Source organism: Oryzias melastigma, linkage group LG20 (genome assembly GCF_002922805.2).
Source record: "Oryzias melastigma strain HK-1 linkage group LG20, ASM292280v2, whole genome shotgun sequence".
In the NCBI taxonomy this organism is placed as follows: domain Eukaryota; kingdom Metazoa; phylum Chordata; class Actinopteri; order Beloniformes; family Adrianichthyidae; genus Oryzias; species Oryzias melastigma.
In genome coordinates this window covers 24,049,057-24,069,602 of record NC_050531.1, presented here as the reverse complement: position 1 = coordinate 24,069,602, position 20,546 = coordinate 24,049,057, and the positions used below count along the sequence as shown (strand labels likewise).

At 42.7% G+C, this 20,546-nt stretch overlaps 2 protein-coding genes across 3 annotated transcripts in view; one reads left to right on the top strand and one right to left on the bottom strand.

The window, feature by feature from the left end:
* pde1ca (phosphodiesterase 1C, calmodulin-dependent a) overlaps positions 1 to 4,340 on the top strand; it is a 21,663-nt gene extending 17,323 nt beyond the window's left edge. The window contains exons 16-17 of the mRNA XM_024261772.2: positions 2,599 to 2,721; positions 3,646 to 4,340. Coding sequence (XP_024117540.2) covers positions 2,599 to 2,721; positions 3,646 to 3,806 — 284 coding nt within the window. The 3' untranslated portion in view covers positions 3,807 to 4,340. The remainder of the gene's footprint in view (positions 1 to 2,598; positions 2,722 to 3,645) is intronic.
* A 3,982-nt stretch (positions 4,341 to 8,322) lies between these two features.
* Positions 8,323 to 20,286, bottom strand: LOC118600262. Of its 2 annotated transcripts, XM_036217446.1 has the most exons (4): positions 18,088 to 20,286; positions 13,573 to 13,700; positions 8,796 to 8,907; positions 8,323 to 8,654 (listed from the first exon to the last, which is right to left on the bottom strand). In XM_036217446.1, the coding sequence occupies exons 1-4, from the start codon at positions 20,119 to 20,121 to the stop codon at positions 8,355 to 8,357; spliced, it is 2,574 nt and encodes an 857-aa protein (XP_036073339.1). In that variant the 5' UTR covers positions 20,122 to 20,286; the 3' UTR covers positions 8,323 to 8,354. The 2 variants fall into 2 exon arrangements, with proteins under 2 accessions (XP_036073339.1, XP_036073340.1); XM_036217447.1 differs by lacking the exons at positions 13,573 to 13,700; positions 18,088 to 20,286 and having other exon boundaries at positions 8,796 to 8,939.
* Between the last annotated feature and the right edge of the window lie 260 nt (positions 20,287 to 20,546).

Genomic DNA, 20,546 nt, shown 5'->3' with positions numbered 1-20,546 from the left:
TTTTGGATGGTGGGACTGCTGAGGCCTCTCCCTCCACCAACTCCTCCACCATTATCCTAAATGATGGTGGTGTTGCAGGGACAGCAGTAATATCAACAGCTCTCCTTTCTTTTTGATGTTAAGGATGCATATGACTCTTCCCCCCTTACCACACGTGGCCGCTTTGATCACAACTTTTGACTGTATAAGAAGACAAGACTGAGCAGGTGTGACGTCACACATAGAAAATACTTGCTTGCACAAATGAAGTCAATCCAGTTGTCATTTTTCTGCGATAAGTCCGTTGCCACGTTGAAACCGATGTCCTCAGTAAGCCGTAACTGAGTTTCTATCTGAAGTGACATTTCTATGATAACCACTCTCTCCAACCAGTAGTGAGCATGTGAGAAGGCCACAGGCCTAACACTGAAAGTGGGCTCAGGAGAATCTGGCAATGAAACTCTTTGAAAATGTGTTGGGTTTTTTTTTTAGACCACCTACTTACAGTATATTGAGTAGGGGTGTGCCAAAATATCGATATTGCGATATATCGCGATATTTAGTCCTGCGATCGATTCTCGATGGGTTCTCACCAAGTATCGATATTATATTTTCATTTAAAGAGGCTGTAGCGCTGAGCGTCTGAGTCACGCGCCGGAACTATGGGCGCACGCTGCATCGGACATTTAATAGTGATGCACGCGCTCGTTCGGGAGAAGCACCGGTGAGATACAGGCTCTGTAGCGCGTGTGTGAAGCATGTCTACCTGTCAGCATTTATCATCCATCTGTAGGAGATCCGGCCGGTAAGAAGTGACTTTGTCTGAGCGCTAGAATGACAGCGATCACTTGCTGTGGGAACTAGGCGCGTGCTTCGCAGTTGTTTGTGTGTACTTCAGGTACCGTCGGGATTTTGGTTTTCATGAACTTCAATGTTTAACCTGCTGGTGTACGGTGTAACTTTGGTGTAACTCTTCTCGTCCTGTCCAGCAGCTTCTGACACAAGCTATATGTTTGTATAAACCTCTTTTGTATTTGAGGCTAAACTTTAGCTATAATAGTTATATTTGTATACATTCCTTGTTGGTCTGGGCGGAAAACGTTTCGAACAAGGGGGGGGGGGGTCACTCAGTCCGGTTCTCATATACAGTCCATGATCACAACTAGTGATCAAAGAAGCCTGGAGCTGAGAACCCTGTGCCAGCTTAGAGGCTGTAGTGTTTCTGTAACAGAAGCCCCCGAGTTTAAAGCCCATCTGAAGGAGAGGAGGGAGTCAAAGAGGAGCTGAGGTGAGTTCAGTCTGAACTTAAATACAAGATCAGACAGGCTAAGAACAGCTGCAGGCAGAAGCTGAAGCAAAGCAACACTCCAGATGTGAGGATAGGCCTGAAGACAACTGCCGGCCACAGCACAGCTGAAGGAGACCAGAGCCCGGTCGACAACTTCAACCTGTTTTCAACTGGTTTGATTCCAGTCCTCCCCAAACTCCACGCTCTCTTTACCAGCCATACCCCCCACTGAAACCAGTCCGTCCCTGGCACCCACCTCCACCCTCCTCTAACTAGAATAAAATCAGGTAAGGAGAAAACTGAAGCAGCTAAAGCTGAAAACTGAAGCATCAAACTGGGACAGCTCAGGGACTGTGCTGACAGGATCTGTGAGGTGGTCACTGACAGCTTCAGCTTGAGCGTGAATCTGGGGACGGCCCCTATCCGGTGTAAGACCTCCTGTTTGGTTCTGGTTCCTGAGACAACACACGGAGCAAAACCACCACAGACAGATAGCCCTGACGTCCCACCTGATGAAGACCATGGAGGAATTATAAATAATTAGATAGATCTGATTTTTTTTTCCTTTACTTGTTTTTTTTCATTTTCATTTTTCCGTTCTTTCCACTTTGTTACTTGATCCCCAGAGTTGTAACAAGATCAATGAAATATATTTGATCCTATCTGTAAAGTCAGAGTTTCCTTCAGCTGCGCACACATCACTGACTGTATAAGAGAACTGGACTGAGGGAGAGTGACAGCAGTCATAGAAAAGCCTTACTTTCAGCTCTAGTGAAATGAAACCAGTTTTTTTCATGATCTGGACATGTTGCAGCCAGATGACAGTGACTGACCTGAGTCGGCCTTAGGTGACGTTTCTATGGCAACTACTTTTCCAAATCAGGAGTAAGCTTGTTGGAAGTTCACACCCCTTCTAGTAAAAGCATCTTAGGAGAAGCTGTCAATCAAATGTTTTAGGTGGGGGCCAGCGGGCACCATATGCTATCACTGAGGCAACTGATTGGTCGGTTTATAACTTGAAGAAGTTGTGGTAAAAAATATTATGAAAAGCAAATTAAGATTATAAGAAGATGCTAAAAAAACTTTCAACTTGTATTCCACTTGTATCTGCTGTCAAACCACTGAATTGAAGAAAATATAAATTATCACCACGATAACCAAGGTCAACATACAGCTACTAGGTTAGCCACTAAGCTTACAAAAATGCACGGGGAAGAAAAGACATACCAGGTTTGTTAGGCTACACTGGGCCTACATTATTTTAAAAACCAGCATATTAGTCTTTAAATTAACACAAAAATTGAGCTGTGAATGTGTTTGTTTATTCTTAGACCTGGAAGCTGCTCAGATGAAAGGTCAAGACAATAGCTGTGAAGAAAACCACCCAAAAGAGACGAAAGAGCCCAGGACGAGTTCTGGCAGAGCGGGTCGAGGCTGGAATCCAATCAAAACAGGTGTGTTGGATAAGAGGCCGTGGGGCACAGGAAAAAAACTACATGAAGTGCCAGGTTAGAATAATTTTCCAGTGTACATCCAGAGTTCTAATGCTCCTGCAGCTAAATCCAATGATCCACAAAAATTCTACAATCCAGGTGTAAAAGAGAAAAAAACCCAGAATAATTCTTCAGATTGTCACATGAACACAAATTAAAAATGAAGTTGAGTTAATAACTGAAATATTAAAGAAAATGGCAAAAAAATGGAAAGAAAGTTACTGACAAAAATGTAAAAAACTATTGGACTCCACTCCAAAGTGAACCGGACACGAGTCTGCCGCGTGACTACACCTGTCCACACAGAGAAAACCCACAACCCCACCTACTGGCAGTAAAGAAGCACTGAGGAAGCAAACTAGTCATTCCTGGTTCCTACAATCAGGGTCATAAAACATGACTTGTTTCTTAACCTTTCTCCCCCCCCAAAAAAAACAACAAACAATAGAAATGACAACACTTGTTAGATAAACAGTTGCTTTTGCCTTTGAAAATGCTGGACCAGCGGTCGGCAACGCGGGGCCCATGTGCCACAGCTGGCATGAGGAGGGAAAGACGATGTCAATGAGCTCTTCATGACAATAGACAGTTCATCCGTCTTCTGTTTGGATCTTCGGGATTTAAAGAAAAATCAGGTTTGTGGTAAGTGGTCTAGAAATCATCAAGAAAAATGTAAAGTACTGGTGGATTCAGAATCAGTTTTTTAAATACATTTATTTGTAAAGGTAAAGGTCACCTCAAGCAGCTTATGAAAACCTTCATATGTAAACATGCAAGGATGTTGCTGAGGCTACCTTCCACTTTTTACAAGTTGCTGCAACTATGACAACATGTGGTGAAACTGTGGTATAATGAAGTTTTATGCTGAGCTGTTTGTCTCTGTAGAGCCTCAGACTAACTCATCTTTGAGTGATGGCTTCAAGAAACCCAGCTACTGTGCAAGCTCCTACCAGCTGACACGATCACAGCTTTGTGACAGGAAACCCCTCGATGCCCGGGCCAGGATCAGGAGACTGCAGCGCTTCTCCATTCATCGCAAAAAGTAGTCCTGTGGCTTAGTCTGGTCAGCGGTGTCTTCACAAGAGGCTGCTGATCAATGCAGGGGCCACAGTGCCTGAACAGTGGTGTGCTCATTTACAAACGGACATTGTTGACACAGATGTCAAACCCTTAAAACTTCAGGTTCTAGCTGCCAAACCCTCCTCTGCTCTTCACAGTTCTATTCTTGGTTTGCTCTGCAGATCATAATCCTCCAGCAGATCCTGCGACTTCACAGCATTGTTGTCGGTGCAGGATATGGGGAGCTTTGGTGTTTAGTGCTGTTTTTATTATTTTTCAAGTTTTTTTAATTCTTTTTTCAAATGGCTATTTCATCTTGTAAAAAGTGTGGTGCAGTTGCCTACATTGTAATTGTAACTGGTAAGGAATTTAATTCAAAAATTACCATTCCAATCGCATACTCGAGTTTACAGCCAGCCTGAAGCAGTAAATCTGCTGATGTTCGTTTGTGCTGCTTGTCTCTTACTTCCTTGTGCAGTTTGGCATTAATTCAAGGTAATATAATAAATCAATGTCTTAAATGCCTTAGTCACAACTGTCCTAGGGGTGGACATGATCTGTCTGAGGGCAAAAAATGGGCAAATCTGTATGGGGCACATAGGTGACCCACTGGAAATATCTAGATCAGAGATCACTCAGTGAACCCATAGAGTGAAAATGCTCATGCACACGTTTTCTGAAGGCGTTTTACGGGTGACAGGTCATAGCAAACAGTTAACATGTAAGGGTAAGTAAGGGGGAAGTAGGTGAGAGAGGGATGTATCGTACAGATTTTTTTACTTTTCAACCCCCCCAAACCCTGTGAAAGTGGCCCGTTAGTGCTGTTCACGTGAAGCGCCTTTCCTCCTGTAGAAACTCTCCAAATACATGTTTGTTTTTGTTTTTTTATTAGCTTTTTGTCCTAGGGCTTTTAACTTAGTGTTCTGAGCAGTCCCTTTAAGTCACGTGACCAAAGTGGGACTTGACATCACTGACTGTATTTTTTTTTCTTTTATCAAGCTTTATTGAACATTCTGATAGACAGGAAAATAGATAAATCAATAAAAAAGATAGAAGTATAAAACAAAAGCTATGATTTGGGGGAGCTACAGTCAATGATAAAAGATTTATTCGCCAGATGCCCTACCTGATACATCCCTGTATTTTATCTGGGATAGGGACCGGCACAGGGAGACCCAGGCCGGGCCCCCCAGTTTAGGCAGGAGCATGAAGGTCTTTCCTAAGGACCCACACTGGATGAAGCTCATTACACATCCTGGGAAATAAATCCTGGTTTCCTGTGCATCAGTCCTACACCCAGCCCACTGAGTCATCCAGTCGTGGTCAACAGAATGCCGTAGTTTTCCAAAAAAAAGCTTCCTACAGAATCGGAAAATACACAAAAAAAGAAATAATCTAAGTTAGCTCGTGCATTTCTTTTTTTGTTGTCTGGGGTCCAGTACCAAGTGACCCATAGACCAGTGTCGGTCTGCGGCCCGGGGTTGGAGACCACTGCCAGTAAGAACACGGTATGACAGAATCTCTGTCCGCCATAAGTGAGCTTAACTTACATCAGGTTTACAAAGACGTCACGATACATGATGATATCAATCCTCTGTGCCATTTTCATGATGTCCCTTAACGTGACCGTACAAGCCACAAGAGAACTGCAAGACACACCTGAGCTCCCGTTAAGACGCAGCTGCTCCTCTCTACGACCTTCAAATCCACAAACCTGACCGGCGGGAGAATGTGAGTGAATGTGACTAAGGCACAACTGGGAGGTACAAATACTTTATTTTAGACTAGATTTAGCAGTTGTTGCAATTCTAAATTAATTTTCAGTTTCATGCATCTTATCATTAACTCCCATTTCATAACAAATAAATCATATCAAGTTTTCTCTGCGGTCTAAATGCACCATGACTTTGACTCGAGCTCTACTTCAGTTTTGAAAACATTACTTTAAATTCAGCCCTAAAAAGGATTCCAGCTGGACGTGAAAACCAAAGGTGATTTCATGACTTGAGAGCTGACGGATAAACGGAGGTTTAGACGATCCGACCTTGTGGAAATGATTTGGATTGCAATGCATTAAAAGAGTTGTTATTGATAAACCTGTGTCTGATTTAACTTTTTATAGTGCAAAAAATACCTGTGTTGAGAACTGGTGCTTTAAAAAAAAACTGGAGAAATGTGATGAGTTGTTTTTGTTTTTGATTCTGGCTGCTGATGTGATCCCCCGTCTCTAGTTTGTTTTAGTCAAAGGAGAAGCACATTCCAAGAGGTCAAAGAAGTACATTTATTTGGAGATGAAGATCTTACAAAGCTTTGGAGACCATTTCTCAGCATTTCTCCTAAAATGGTCTACTTAAACGCTCTCTTCTGCAGCTGCATACATGCAGGGGCGTTCTCTGGATGTTCACACTTACAAGTCATGGGTTTATATGACACCAGAAGTCAACTTCTGACCAATCCAAGTGATCCCATGGTACCTTCTCCCACTTCTGTGTTCTTCATGCCTCAGGCCTTCAACAATAGACTTATAAGTAAAACATAAAACGCAATTTTTAAGGATAATAAAAAATAATTCAAAAGAAAGTGATTAAACACTGTGTAAAAGATGTATGAAAATAGAATCTATATGACAAACTTCTATGACACTTGAATGATGAGCTTTTATAAAAATAAAATCCTTTACTACCTCACATCAACTTTCATTCTTTCATTACCAAATTATTTCTCCTTTTGTGAGACAGACTCAGTTGGAAAAAAACTGGTGGATTGTTTTCACTTTTTAATACATGTTAAAAATTAACTCACCAACAGTATTTTAGATTTCAGCTTTTTATATGCATTTTTCTTCTTTAAGAACTGTGGTCTAAAATCAGGTGGTGTTATTTTTTTAAACATTGTATTTTTGTAACAGAAGAGACTTCAGTGTTTTTTAAAAAAAGGTCCAGATTATTTGGTTCTACACTCTGTGATGCTACCATCATTCATCACGATCAGAGGTTTGCTGAAGCTTCAGCCAAAGACAAAGGTAGCTGTTTATTCAGATTGGAGGTCCAAGTCCAGGTGTAGTTACAAGCTGGATGAGCGGGTAATCTAAATAAAGCTAAACACAAACGGGGAACCATGAATATAAACCAGAACAGCTCAATTAAACATTATAGTCTGTTCTTTATTCTTGTCAGGAGTCGGCACTCTCTCTCCTTCTTTGGCCACAAGTGGGAGCCATCTCCAGAGTACTGATTGCACTTCATCTCCCAGCAGCCACGGGCACAGTTCCTGGATGCTGCTCAGCTGCCTCCAATCTGACAATCACCCACGTGTATCTTAAGCAGCACACAGACCCTCGCTCAGTGCGAAGTATTGTTTGTGTCACTCTGCCTGCATTACCGAGGGTTTCTATGTGGACCTGATCTTCTGTTTCTGAACCTGCTTCATCTGTTTGCCTGACGCCTGTCCTGACCCTCACCTGGACCCTAACTCCTCTAGTCTCTTCTTGGATGACCCCATGCTCGTGATTGTCCTCTTCCTGTCTGACCCTGATTTAGCTTTGTGGACGTTTAGCTGTGCTTAGTTCCTGTCTGAACCAATAAACCTGCTGTCTGCCTGGTTGTGACAATTCTGCAATCTATTGTTGCATTTGTGTATGTTTGTATTTGTTTCTTGTATTTCTTGTATTTGTTTCTTGTATTTTGAGTATTATGTTTATTTTTGTTTTGCAATGTATGTTGTTTTTGTTTTGTTTCAGGTGCTCAGGATTGGAGGAGTATATTGTGGCTGCACTGGTTTGAATGAAGAAACCTTAAATACCTGCATCTCCACAGCCCCATGTGTGTGTGTGGGGGGAGGGGAGGGGTGGTTGGACTATAGTTAATGTATAATGTTTGATTTATCTTTGCATTTGGGACAATGAACCTTCTTTTGTCATACCGTTATTTGTCTTGGCAGCTCATTGTTAAGGACAGACAGGCAGACGGCTGGTTCCATGTTCTGCAGGTTCATTAAACAGACTCAGGTCAGAATAATAATGCTCGGTAATACAGCACAAACAATATTTTGCACTGAGCGGGGCACTGCGTGGTCCTTAAGACAGTGGATGATTGTCAATGGGATTCAGGTGAGCGACATCTGGGGACTACATGCTGAGGCATCTGGGAGAAGTGGTGTGTCAGGATGGCTACCGCCGGTGACCAGAAGAGGTTACAGAGCTCTGACTCCTGATGCTTATTACGTATTTTTGGTTGTTTGAGAGCTGAGTGGTTTGCATTCTGGTTTCTTTCTTTTTTCATGTAGCCCGCAGCCCTAGCCTTTGGTGCAGGTCTAGGTGACCCCACCCTTACATTGGTGTGCGTTCCTTTCCATGACAAAGCTGAACAGGATTTAATGTTTGCCACAGACACCAGAGAAGATAAAAAATCCTTGAACAAAAAAAAGTTCAGCGTGCTGTCTTGTGGAATCCAGATGACCCCACTTTTAATGTAAACATGCCTAGGATAGCACAAGGGTTACACGTAGGGTCCATAACAAACACTTTATTGATTTGACTACTGGATGCAGGACTTTCCTACTCTGTGAAGGAGCCCCAGGATATCCAGCTTTTCAGATGTTGTGGGAGAAGGAGCCTGGCTGTCTGATCCAAAGGGGGACTTTGGGATGAAACCTGCATTTCCTGTGCTGCTGGTGGAAACCCGAGATGTCTGTGCATCAGCTGAGGGGAGCCAGGGCAGCAAGGAGCACTGAGTAGCTGCTTCTCTATGAGAGGAAGGACTTGATGTGAACACAGTCCCAGATAGTACAACCTGTGAGCAAAGCTGAGACTGCTCATACAGCAGACTGTCCATCTCCTGTAAGAAAAATGGAAAAAATATTAATTAGTGACAATTAACAATAAAATGCTCTTGTAAGCAAATTGTCACATTCCTGCTGAGTGTGTGGCAACATCTACAGATTTGAATGGATTCTTGGCTGATCACTGAGACACTCACCCTTTTTAGGCTTTCTTCATAGTGAAGGGACAGTTCCTTCAACTGCCGCTCCAGCTCTGCTGCCTCCATTTTGATGGAACATCTCAACTTCTCAATATCGTGAATATCCTCCCTACGCACACACATGTATGCGTGCACGCACACACACACACACACACACATGCAACAACAATGCAATAAATTACATGTTTGTTAACGTGTGTTTCAGTATTTTTTGTCTGTGTTTTAAAGCAGGGGTCCCCAGACTTTTTCCAATGAGGGCCACACAACTGTTTTCTTCTTTGATGTGAGACCGGGGTCAGTATGTAGGCTAACAGGAAAAGTGTAACAATCACAACCTAAATGTAAACATTAACAGTTTTCCAGAAAGCCACATATAGCCAAATCTTAAACAATTAATTTCAGTAATCTTTATTGAAAGAATAGAATACTAAAACATTTTAAAATCTAGATATATAGCATTACCTGTGATAATGCTAATGTTAATGCTGTAAGCTGAATTTGGCTGCTGAAGATGCTAGTGCTGATAGCTGAAGATGCTGAAATTAAGAACTAAAAAGGCTGAAGCTGATAGCTATCTAAAATATTAGTAAAATGCTAAATTAGCCTAAAAAATGGTAAAATGTGTAGTTTAGCCAAAACAGCTTGCACAAATCTAAAATATTAGCTAAGCTCCAAATAGCCTTAAAAAAACAGAGTTCTAAATTAGCCAAGACAGCAGAGCTGAAACATAAGCTAAATGCAAATTTTGCCTAAAAAACTGTTAAAATGTGTAATTTATCTATAACAGTTAGCATAAAGCTAAAATATGTGCTAAGCTACTTTTCTCGGTTCATGTCACCTCTCATTCTTGAGGGTGTTGACGGTCCAGATGGAGTACCAGCAAAAGTATTCAAGGCTTGTGCTGACCAGCTGGCACAGGTCTTCACTGACATTTTCAACCACTCACTGAAACAGACCTTCATCCCAGCCTGCCTTAAATCTGCCACCATCGTCCCTCCCCATAAAGACACCAACGACCGACCTCAACGACTTTCCCCCCAATGCACTCACTCCGGTCATCACCACCAGATCCTGAGACCCTTTTATCTGGACCACCAAGCATTTTAAATAAAAAGCATATTGCATTCATCTTTACCCACAGTGAGTTTTGAATAGGTGTGCACAAGGACAGCTACAGGTGGACTGGGGCCCTTCAAGAGTGATGTGTTAATGTTATCAAGTAATTGAGTAAACAATGGCGCTGTCAAAAATTAGAAAACTGGACTCTGAAAATCAAGTCTTCCAAAACTTATGCTTTAATTTTTCCAGTGTGTATTAAAAGCACAGAGTCTGTTGCTTTTGTTAAAAGCGTCAATATGAACCGGCACTGCGAGACAAAATCAAAACCAATTGGAATACACAAACTGAAAGGACAGTACGAGGGTGCAACATGTGTAATTACACAGACGCTAACAGCGCAACAACAAGCTTACGAGCTTACGAGTGCTCACTACGAGTGCTATGGGTTTTGGGCAAGCACAAAACGCCATGGTGACTCCGAAATGGTGATGGTAGAAACTATATTAAAGGGAAAAGATGGACAGCAGCTCTAAGTAAAGGTCTGACGGATTCCCCTGTCATCAACAAGAGCTGAGCTGCTTTCCAGAGATGTGCAGTCCCAGCTCGACACTGCCATTCAAAGTTCCCTCTGCACCAAGTCTGTTTTGTAGTTTACCTTTATGTTCATAAGGTTTTTTGCACTTATCAAAGTTGTTACTCGAATGTTCAATATGTAGTAATATTTGCATGAAACAGGTTTGACTTATTGCCAGTTATGTAAACCCGATACTCCCCGTCTCCCCGGACCCTGTACTCCCAGAGCACCCTCTACAGCAGTGGTCCCCAATCACCGGGCTGTGGACCGGTACTGGTCCATGGACCCCTTGCCAACTGGCCGTAGGTGAATGTTTTATTTTTCTTTTTTTTTTGTTGAGAGGGAAGTCTTTTTTTTTTTTTAATTGACCGGCTTTCATAAATGAATCTGATCTTTAGAACGGTCACAGAAATGCTGAAACGAGCTCATCCAATCAGATGCTCATTTCAGAGAAGTAGTGAACACGCGGTGGTCAATGCAAGTACTTCCATTAAAAAAAACATAAAGGGGAGCAGTGCAGAGAGCGGTGCGGGGGGAGTGGAGGAGAAAAGGGGACGTCCAACTAAGCGCGTGCAGGTAGAGGGGCGATCAAAGTCACGAGTTTAAGTTTTGTTTTGTAAAGACTGTCTTCCTCTCAAAATGTTTCACTTGAAGCTTTTGCTTCAAAGTATTCAGATTTGTTTCTTTTTGAACATCAATCATTGATGTGTGTTACATTTTGTTCCTATTTATTTTTTGAAATGAGGTGATCTTATAATGGTAAAATAAAGCAGTTTGTGACCACTCTCGACACAACACCCCCCACCACCACCACCCCCCGGGCCGTGGTAAAATCTTCACGGTTTGACTAGTCCGCAGCCACAAAAAGGTTGGGGACCACTGCTCTACAGGACACCATAGGTAATGTGGTTGGTTCACCGTTTCACAACCAGGTAGACTTTCCTGTGGATGTTGAGGAGTGTCACCCCAGTCTGCTAGTCCAGTGGTACGGTTCCTGTCTGTCATGCATTGCTGTAGAGACCTGTCAGCAAAGACACTCCCACAGCATCCAGAGACTTGAGGTACTTAGGGAGAACCTCATCCACCCCCGGAGCCTTGCCATAGAGGAGCTCTTTGACTACCTCAGTGACCTCTGCTTGGGTGATGGACAGCTCCACCCCAGTGTCCTCAGCCTCTGCTTCATCTCCAGATGAAAATGGTACCTGCAGAAAACTACTTTCTCTTCTTTAGGCGCCGGATGGTTTGCTAGAATCTCTTTGAGATCAACCTACAGTCCTTCTCCATGGCCTCACCAAATTCCTCCTAGCACCTCGTTTTTGCTTCCAAAACAGTCCGCTTAGACTGCTGGTACCTGTCAGCTGCCTCTGGAGCAACACAAGCCAGCCAGGCCTGATAGGACTCTTTCTTCAGCTTAACAGCATCTGTGTCCACCACCGGGTTCAGGGGTTGCTGCCACGACAGGCACCAGAGACCTTGCAACCAAAGCTCCAGAAAGCAGCAGAGACAATAGAGGTGGAGAACATGGTCCACTCTGACTTAATGTCACCAGCCTCCCTTGGTACCTGCTTGAAGTTTTCCCGGATGTGGGAGTTAAAGAACTCCCTGACGGAGGGCTCAGCCAGACCTTCCCAGCAGACCCTCACAGTACATTTTGGTCTGCCGAGTCTTTCGGGCCTCCTCCCCCGCCAAGGAATCCAACTCACCACCAGGTAGTGATCAGTGGACAGCTCAGCCCCTCTTTTTACCCAAATGTCCAAGACACATGGCTGAAGGTCACCTGAAACAACTACAAAGTCATTCTTTAAACTTCTGCTTAGGGTGTCCTGATGCCAGGTGTACTGATGGACACCTTTGTGCTCGGTCATGGTATTAGTTACTGACAAACTATGACATACACAAAAGTTCAAAACAAAACACTACTCGGGTTCAGGTCAGGGAGGCCATTCCAACCAATCACGCCCCTCCAGGTGCCACTGTCATTACCCACTAGGCATTGGAGTCCCCCTGGAGGATGACAAAGTCCCCCCATTGTGGAACTTTTCTGTAAAGACTCACCTGTTCTCAGCTGCATTTGATTAATATGTATTCAAAAGTTTACGTCTGCACTATCTATGCTTGTTTTAAATTAAAATCTTTTTACTTTCTTTTAATTTTATTTTAATGATCACATTTTTACTATTTCTTTTGATTGTTTCTTTTAATGTTTTATGTAAAGGACTTTGAATTATCTCTGTACATGAAATGTGCTACACAAATAAACTTGCCTTGCCCCTCCAAGAGACACCTAGAAGGCCGGGTGATGAATGACGTTTACTTGTATAGCACTTTTCTACCTTCCTCAAACGCTCAAAGCGCTTCACAGTCACAGACCCATTCACACACTGGTGGTGGCTCCGCTGCTGAACACTGGTGCCAACCTTCCACCAGAGGCAATGTGGGGTTCAGTGCCTTGCCCGAGGACATGGCCGGGAATTGTACCTGCAATCTTCTGATCAGGAACCGCTTGGCCTACCGCTGCTCCAGAGCCACCCCTACTACATGTCACTAGTACTAGATGTTACTAGTTACAAGGTGTCAGATGCTTCACAACCCTAAACGAGTTCAACAGAAATTGATTCATTTTGGTTCAGTGGTTCAGAAAGCTTTGGTTTCTCCATCAATAGTGGGGAGACACCATGTCTCATCAATCATGGGAGATCTTCTGGTAGTGCCACCTCTGCCATTAATGATCACTCTTGGCATCTGGTTCATAGTTCTAGAACTGTCAAGGTAAATGGATTGCAAATTGACAGTTACAGATTGCACCCTTTTCACTAATAGACAAAATCTGAAGGGATTTCATTTCTTTCACACTGGTCAATGAATGACTGTGGTGATGGATATTCCAGCTCATATGAGCACAAACATGTTGTCATCTGAGTCATTTACTGTGTGAAGTTGTTGTGTTTTTACCATCACATGTATTCAGTTATGCTTTGGAAAATCCTGCATGTTTCCCACATGGCTCCACATTAAGACATTTTTTTTCTTGTAAACATGTTTATTTTAGGTTTTGGGTAACCTAATTTTCATCTGTCATTTTTTCTGGAAAATGAGCTCCAGGTGATGATGCTGTGGGCAGACAGAGGTAAAGGTGTTTACCTTTCAGTGTCAGAGAACATGCCAGACACTGCCGCTTGCTCCTCAGAGAACTTCTTCACCATGTTGTTGAAGACAGAATGAAACTGCTGCAGTCCTTCCATCATCTTCTCCCACTCTTCAATGGAGCACTGTGAAAATAATCAGAGGGAACGTTCATACTCCACCAGACACAGCCCCGCAGGTAAACATAAAAGTCATAAAACACTGCATCCTCTAAAAGGGTTTTGTGTTTTTACTGTAAAAGGTGAAATAAACTGTTTAAGGAATTTGAACAGAATTTATGTTAACATTCCAGCATAACACTTCTCTAAAAAATAATGAACATAGTAAACAATGCAGCAGATAGTTGCAGACCCAGAAGTGGTGGACAACAGCCAAAAAAGGAGTAGAAGACATACCACTCCACTCATTAGGTGTAAAACAATGGTGGATAATGAGATGATCACAAAGCAAAAACAGCTAAGCTGGTGCCCGACTGATGCAACAGTAAAGAAAAAAAAAACATCAGTTGGATCACAATACCCAACTTTCTTTCTTTTTCTGATTTTTATTTCTTTTTCTTGTTAACTATCACTTTGGTTGGCTGCCAGTTAACCTACTTTAGCTTCACGTTAGCTTAGCTGTTTTGTCGTTTTCCATCCATTCTCTTAACCCGCTAAATCCCTTTCAGGGTCATGGTGCTGCCTGAGCCTGTCCCAGCTGGCTGAAGGCAAGGACCATATGGACCGGTCAGGAGCCTGGAGCGAGTGTCACGCCTGTCCTGGGAATAAACTGGCCAGTGAAGTGGATACCCCCCACCCGCCTTTTTTGGTATCTTTTGGGCCCGTAGCATTCCACCCTTGGAAAAAGCGGTGATAACCTGTGTTAACCATTTGGTCAGCCAACTTTTACTTGGAGTGCATCTTCTCCAGAGAACAGAGTTTCTCTCCCAGTAGAGGGGCAATAAAGTTGTCTAAAACCTCTATTTCCCACTCGGATGTTAAGTCATTCAACTCTTGATAAACCGGCCGGAACCCTGACTATTATGCATTCCAAACTCTGGTTAGTTTCAACCTGTCACCTTCAAAGGATCTTTTGGTTCCAGCAGGCCAGACTCCTGTGGAGTCTGCAAGAGACAGACACTCAAGATCCTTTATGTGAAACACGTTCATGTTTTAAAGCACAGGACTTTTCTTAATTGGATCTGACATGTAAAACATCTCTTCATAGCTTCAGAAAAATGCTCTGTTATTACCATTGACTGTAAAAAGACTGGACTTCTCGAGCCATGAGGTCCCCCATTGGAAATGCATTACCTCCACTCCTCGTGAAAGTAGGCCACCGCTTTCATTGTCACTTCCTGAAACGGATACCGCCATTTGCAAACATCTGCAACCCATCCTCAGCGATTGGTCTGAGTCTCTGTGAGTCATAGCTGAGTCTTGAATCTATAGGAAGTACTGTCACCAATCTGGAGTGAGTTTATTGTGAGTGTCCGCCTCTTTCCACGCCTCGACCATGAGACCGCGGGATGTAAACAGCTTCTACTTTAATGACACCGGAGAATTGTACAAGTCATTGTTGAAGCCTTTGAGGGAGAACCATTCCAACATTTGATTCTGTCAGCGGTCCTTTTGGATTTACTTACATTTATTCCTTTTTGTCAAGATAAAAGGAGCATTTGGGTGACGCTGCTGGAGAATGGAGCACCCCCCCCGCGCGCAGCAGCAGCAGCTTGTCAGTTCTCATGCGCTGCCAGGTTACAGTCTGATCAGATGCACGTGAGAAGCGCGTTCAGCGGTATTTAAAATAAATAACCATCCTAACAAGTGAACAGCTGGATCTTTTTTCTGTTTGAAAATACGACCAGGTCCTTTCTAGTTTGTCTCGCGCTCCTCAGACGGCTGCATCTAATTCAGGCTGAAGCTGGAAAAGTGAAGAAGATGAAACTTTGGTTGGTGATTTTATGGAGGAGCTGTACCATTCCGTATGATACACAACTTATTATTTATAAGCTACAATCAAAACAGTGAAATAAAGAAAAACGAACGTTAAACAAAGAAAAAAGTCCAAAGCACATAACCTCAGAGTGAAATCTATTTCTACAGAGTAAATCCTCATCTAAAAATGTCGACAGCATGCTCCTCTTGTTGTTTTAAACTGCTGCATCGGTACATTCCATTGAGGAAAACAACAGTAGGACAATGATTGGTACATTGTTGAATTGTAAAGTAGGTGTTAAAAGGTCTTCACGGACCCATTGATGAAGTCTGCTCCCATTGGCTACCCGTCATCTGTCAATCAAACCCCCCAGACGGTCGACGTCAGACCCACAAACGCTTATTGAGCCATCTGATTGGTCAATTTATAACTCTAATAACTTGTGATAATGGAAAAAAATCTTAAAAAAAAATTAGGATTAGAAAAAAGAAGTTAATCAGAAAGCAGCAGAGGAAGAATGATTATTCTGAGATATAAAATGACTGAGAAATAACTGTCTGTTTCTCAATGTAAGTCAATGGGACTTTGGCCTTTTTGGAACCCAGTGGTACTTCCTATATGGAACACGGAAGTAGGGGGGCTTGCTCTGTCCAGTTATTATATATACAGTCTATGGTTATTACATGTGTGTAATCAAACCTTTATTCCTAACAGAAGAAGATTCACAACTACTTTGAGGTTAAAATTCATGAAATAATCATGTGTAACCATCAAAGCTTGGAGAATTGATTTTCTGTGGTTATTTAGATTTGGTAAGTGTTTTATTTTGCCACATACGGATTCTTACACACATATGAGGTTGTCCAAACTTTGTTTGATAGAAACCCACCTGTTATTAATTCAGCATCAAGAATAAACATCCAGAAACCAGAAACAGGAACAGAACAGAAACATCACACAAGAGGAGGAGGGATTAAACACGATTTAGAAGATTCCTGTTTTTGTTTTTTTCTAGAAGAAACCAAGCCCTTTTTACCTCTAAGTTCTTCCAGTCTTAAGATCACGTTTTTCTCGTGCGCTTTCTTCCTTTTCAACATTTTTGTCTCCCGTTTATTTCATAGACTGATTCCTACATTTTTACCATTTTTTGATGCTTTTATTTTGAAACTGATTTTCAATGCTAGATTATTCGATAAGTTTCATTGTCCGGCCAGCTTTGCGACTTATACTTTTTGGTCACAAAACGGAATAGAGAAATCGTTCGACCACCCCAGAAGCTAAGTGACTGAACAGAGCAGAACCAGCAGAACCGCAGGTTCCCTCTCCTTCTACGCCTGGCTAAAGATCTCGCCTCCACGGCCCCTGAAGCATCCGACCAGGAACGGGATCAACCACCCTTCCTGGCAGAGCAGAGCAGACCTACAGACCGCTGGTGAGAAGTTGAACTTCGCTCATACAGTCAGCTGCTGGTGGTTAGAACAAAGATTAACTATTTTTCCAAGAGTAACATCTTTGCCCCGTTTTGAATTCCTCCTTTTAAGAATAGCTTATTCTCAGATCAGTAACAACACCTTTTTATGCACAACACACACTTAATGCATCCACACACTTAGCATTTTTCACCTCAATATTTCATGTATTTTCTTCTCATTTATCTATTCTAGTTATTAGTTGAAGCTATATTCTGTGTTCCACATATGTTGATTGCTTTCCATGCTTTTACGTCCAGTATTTCTGCTTGTTTAACCTCATGTAATTCAATAAATATTCAAAAGAACGTCGTTGTTTGATATCATTATTTTCTTCTTTGTGGTAAAGTCAATTCAAAGGGTACGAACAACCTAGAGTTGAGAGACTGATTAATTGATTATTACTTTATTGATTAGAGGTAGCGGCTGATCATTAATAATAAATATGTTTCCTTCATTATGAAGGTGGTGCCCGGAGGATAATTTGTTAAATTTCAGTTTAATAAAATTAATATTTTTCAACCAACTTTGGGATTGAATACTTCATATTCACCCCTTTCAGGCTACAGGCAGACACCCAAAAGGTAGCAACAGAGAGACAAGGATTCCTCCACTGCATGCTTAGGGGTTTTGTTTATTTTCTTTAATCATTCTTTCATCAACATATATTATTTTGGACAAACACGCTCTGTTTTACACATAGACGGTATATAAGAATAACTAAAATAAAGTTTTTGTTTTGAAACTTGAACCTGTTTGCTGTGTCTCCAGCTTTTTATAGCAAAATGAACACGTCCATGGAATGGAAATAGATCTCCTGCACAAAGCCTGCGCTGTGTTGGGGAGGGACAGACACCAAATGCAGACCTGACGGAGACAATGGTGACATTCTGATTGTTTAATGAATGTACTTTTTTTGTGTCATTGCAATGCAACTGAGACGCACCACAGACTGACCAGCGGAAATCAGCCTTTAGCTAAAGTCAGTGACGGTAATCAAAAGGCAGTTGCTTCTCCATCATGAAAAAAACATCAAATTAAAAAAAAAAATCAAGACACTAAAGGTTTCTGTGAGTTTGTCTGCATCCATAGAAAGGAAAAGTCTGGATAGTGTGGCATTACTTACAGAAATGTGCTGTGGATGGGAGTACTTCCTGCCACAGCAGTTCTGAGGGTGGTGACAGGAACAGCAGCACTGCGGGATGGCCTTCCCTCCCAAAGTGTCTGGACCTTGGCTTTCATTCCTGCCCACCTCCGGTTGCTCATCACCCCCTGATCCAGGACCTAAAGTGTTCATCCACTCCAGACTTTTTGTGTGTTGATCTTCACTAGCCCTGTCACTTCTCAGCATTACAGGTGTGGGATTGCAGAATGTCGAGTCAGTACAGAGCAATGGAAAAGATGTGGTTGAAGGGAAACCCTTTGAGGGTCTCTGTTGCGTTCTGATGCACATCTGGCTGTCATCCCTTGACAGTGTATTGAAATACCTCTGTGACAGTTTACAGGTGAGAGCGTGACGTTGAATTTGCAGGTTTTTCCATGACTGAAGAGCACGTAAAGGAGTGGAGGTGTCAAGAGTCTGAGCACTTGGGAAATTGGTGTGTTTGGATTCAGTCCAGAGAGGAACATCTTTTCTCTGAACAATGTGAGATGATAGAGAAGAGGATGCTTGACCAGAAACAGAGGGATTGTGGGACTTCTCTGTGGATGCACAAAGGGACGAGCATGAGTTAGGGGTAGATGAACATGGATCTGAGTGGATATCTGCCTTTCCTGATATTTGATTAGTTCCTGATGTGGCAGGGGATGGCAATAATGAAAGAGAAACTGTGTCTTCAGACAAAACGACAGCATGGGAATCTTGAAAAGTGTTGGACTCTTCTGCTAAAATGGTTATCTGGATGGGTTCGGCCCAATAGACTTTGCTCTCAGCATTAAGTTGTTGGAAAAAGTCCACATCCTCATTTTCACCATCTGAAACATCAACAGAAGTTTCCTGCACCACACCAAGGCTGTCAGTGGTGAGCTTGTGGGGTTTGATCTCAGTTTTATGCTGTACCTGCTGCTCACATGCAGCTAAATCTCTGATGGACAGCTTCTTTTGTTTGCTCAAAGATCCTGAATGGCGGTGCTCCTGGTGTTTCTGTGGCTCGGTTTTTGATGAATGACCGTCATAGACGGAGTAAATGAGAGGCTTATGGTCAGTTTCTGCTTGAATACAAGCTTCTTTAGATGAAAGTCCAGCACTGTCCTTGTCTGACGTGTAAACTGAGCCCCCGTTTACCATCGTTTGATTCATGTTCCATCGCTGGATGTTGTCTACATCCAAAAGAGTACAGTTCTGAATGGGGGGGGCTGGAGTTAAGTTTGTTGTGCCGTTTTGAGAAGGTTCCGGTGCTTGTTTATGAGGTGGCTCTGCATTTTTTGGAAGTATTGCATCAACTGGATCTACCAGAGAATCCTTTTGATTGTGTGAGTCACATGCCAAAGCAGGGAGTTTTAGAGAAAGCAGGCTTGAAGGAAGTCTATCTTCATCCTCAGCGGACTTAAATGAAGTTGATCCATGATCAGTATCTGTCAGAGTAATTTCCTCAGAACCTAAAAAAGGTGACTCTGTATAGCTTGTTTCACTGCTGTGTGAGCTGCACTCATTTGCCGCAGAAGACGGGGGGTGTAAACCCCGTGAGGCAGAGGGCGGTGGATAGAGCACTGAACCAGGGTTTGTGTTTTTGTGTGGAGATCTTTCAGCTCCCTTCATGAGGCACCGACCCACCGAGAAGTCAGACTGATATAGTGTCACAGTGTCAGAAGAGGGAAGTGGTTTGTGTTCAGCTGATGACTGAGCTGGAAGGGCCTTAGGGGAAGGGGGGGCAGAGAGGGACAAACATTGAGTATCATTACTAAAGCTTTTAGATGGAGGATATGGTTCCAGAGCTTTGGACTCTTCTGTCATGAAAGAGGTGATATGTATGCGGGCAGAAAAGAGGTTCAGGGTGGAAAACTGTATGTCAGGTAGAATCTGTGAATGAGCTGTCTTTTGCTGTTGTGGTGAGAGAAGGGGAGAAAGGTCTTTGCTCATCAATGCTGATGGCAAAGATAGGGGAGACGGCTTTTGTGTTTCACTGTTCAAAAATGTAAAGGCAGCTTCTGAATGAATCATCAACCCTGGTGATGAGGAGGGGTCCAGGGTTATGGAAGGACGAGGAGAGAAAGGGATGTATTGACCAACACTGGGTGTATTGGTTGCCAGAGAATATAAAGTGGAGGGTGAGACTCGTTGCTTCACGTCACTTTTGGTAGCAAAAGTCCGTCCAGGTGAGCCTGACGGAGCCTGGAATGAAAGAGTTGATGGTTAAGAGTTAAAGAAGAATTTTCCTGGAGTTCATCACATTGTTTTTTGAAGTTTGACTACTTTGTCAGCTACAAATTAAGAAGCGTTGCTGTCTTTTAGGCAGTTATCAGGGAGCTTCACAAAGTTTACTGCTTAAACTTGTGTTGCCTTTGCTTCATCCACCATGTCATACTGTGCACAAACACCCACCAACCAATTCATCCAAACATCCACCCACTTTCTAGACCAGCTTT

Excerpts from the sequence above, each read along its gene's own strand:
- LOC118600262 (XM_036217446.1), bottom strand. The coding sequence starts at position 20,121 with ATGATTCATTCAGAAGCTGCCTTTACATTTTTGAACAGTGAAACACAA. Across the intron at positions 13,701-18,087 it reads CCCATCCACAGCACATTTCT|TGCTCCATTGAAGAGTGGGA; the intron begins GTAAGTAATGCC and ends TTATTTTCACAG. Across the intron at positions 8,908-13,572 it reads ATGTTCTCTGACACTGAAAG|GGAGGATATTCACGATATTG; the intron begins GTAAACACCTTT and ends GTGTGTGCGTAG.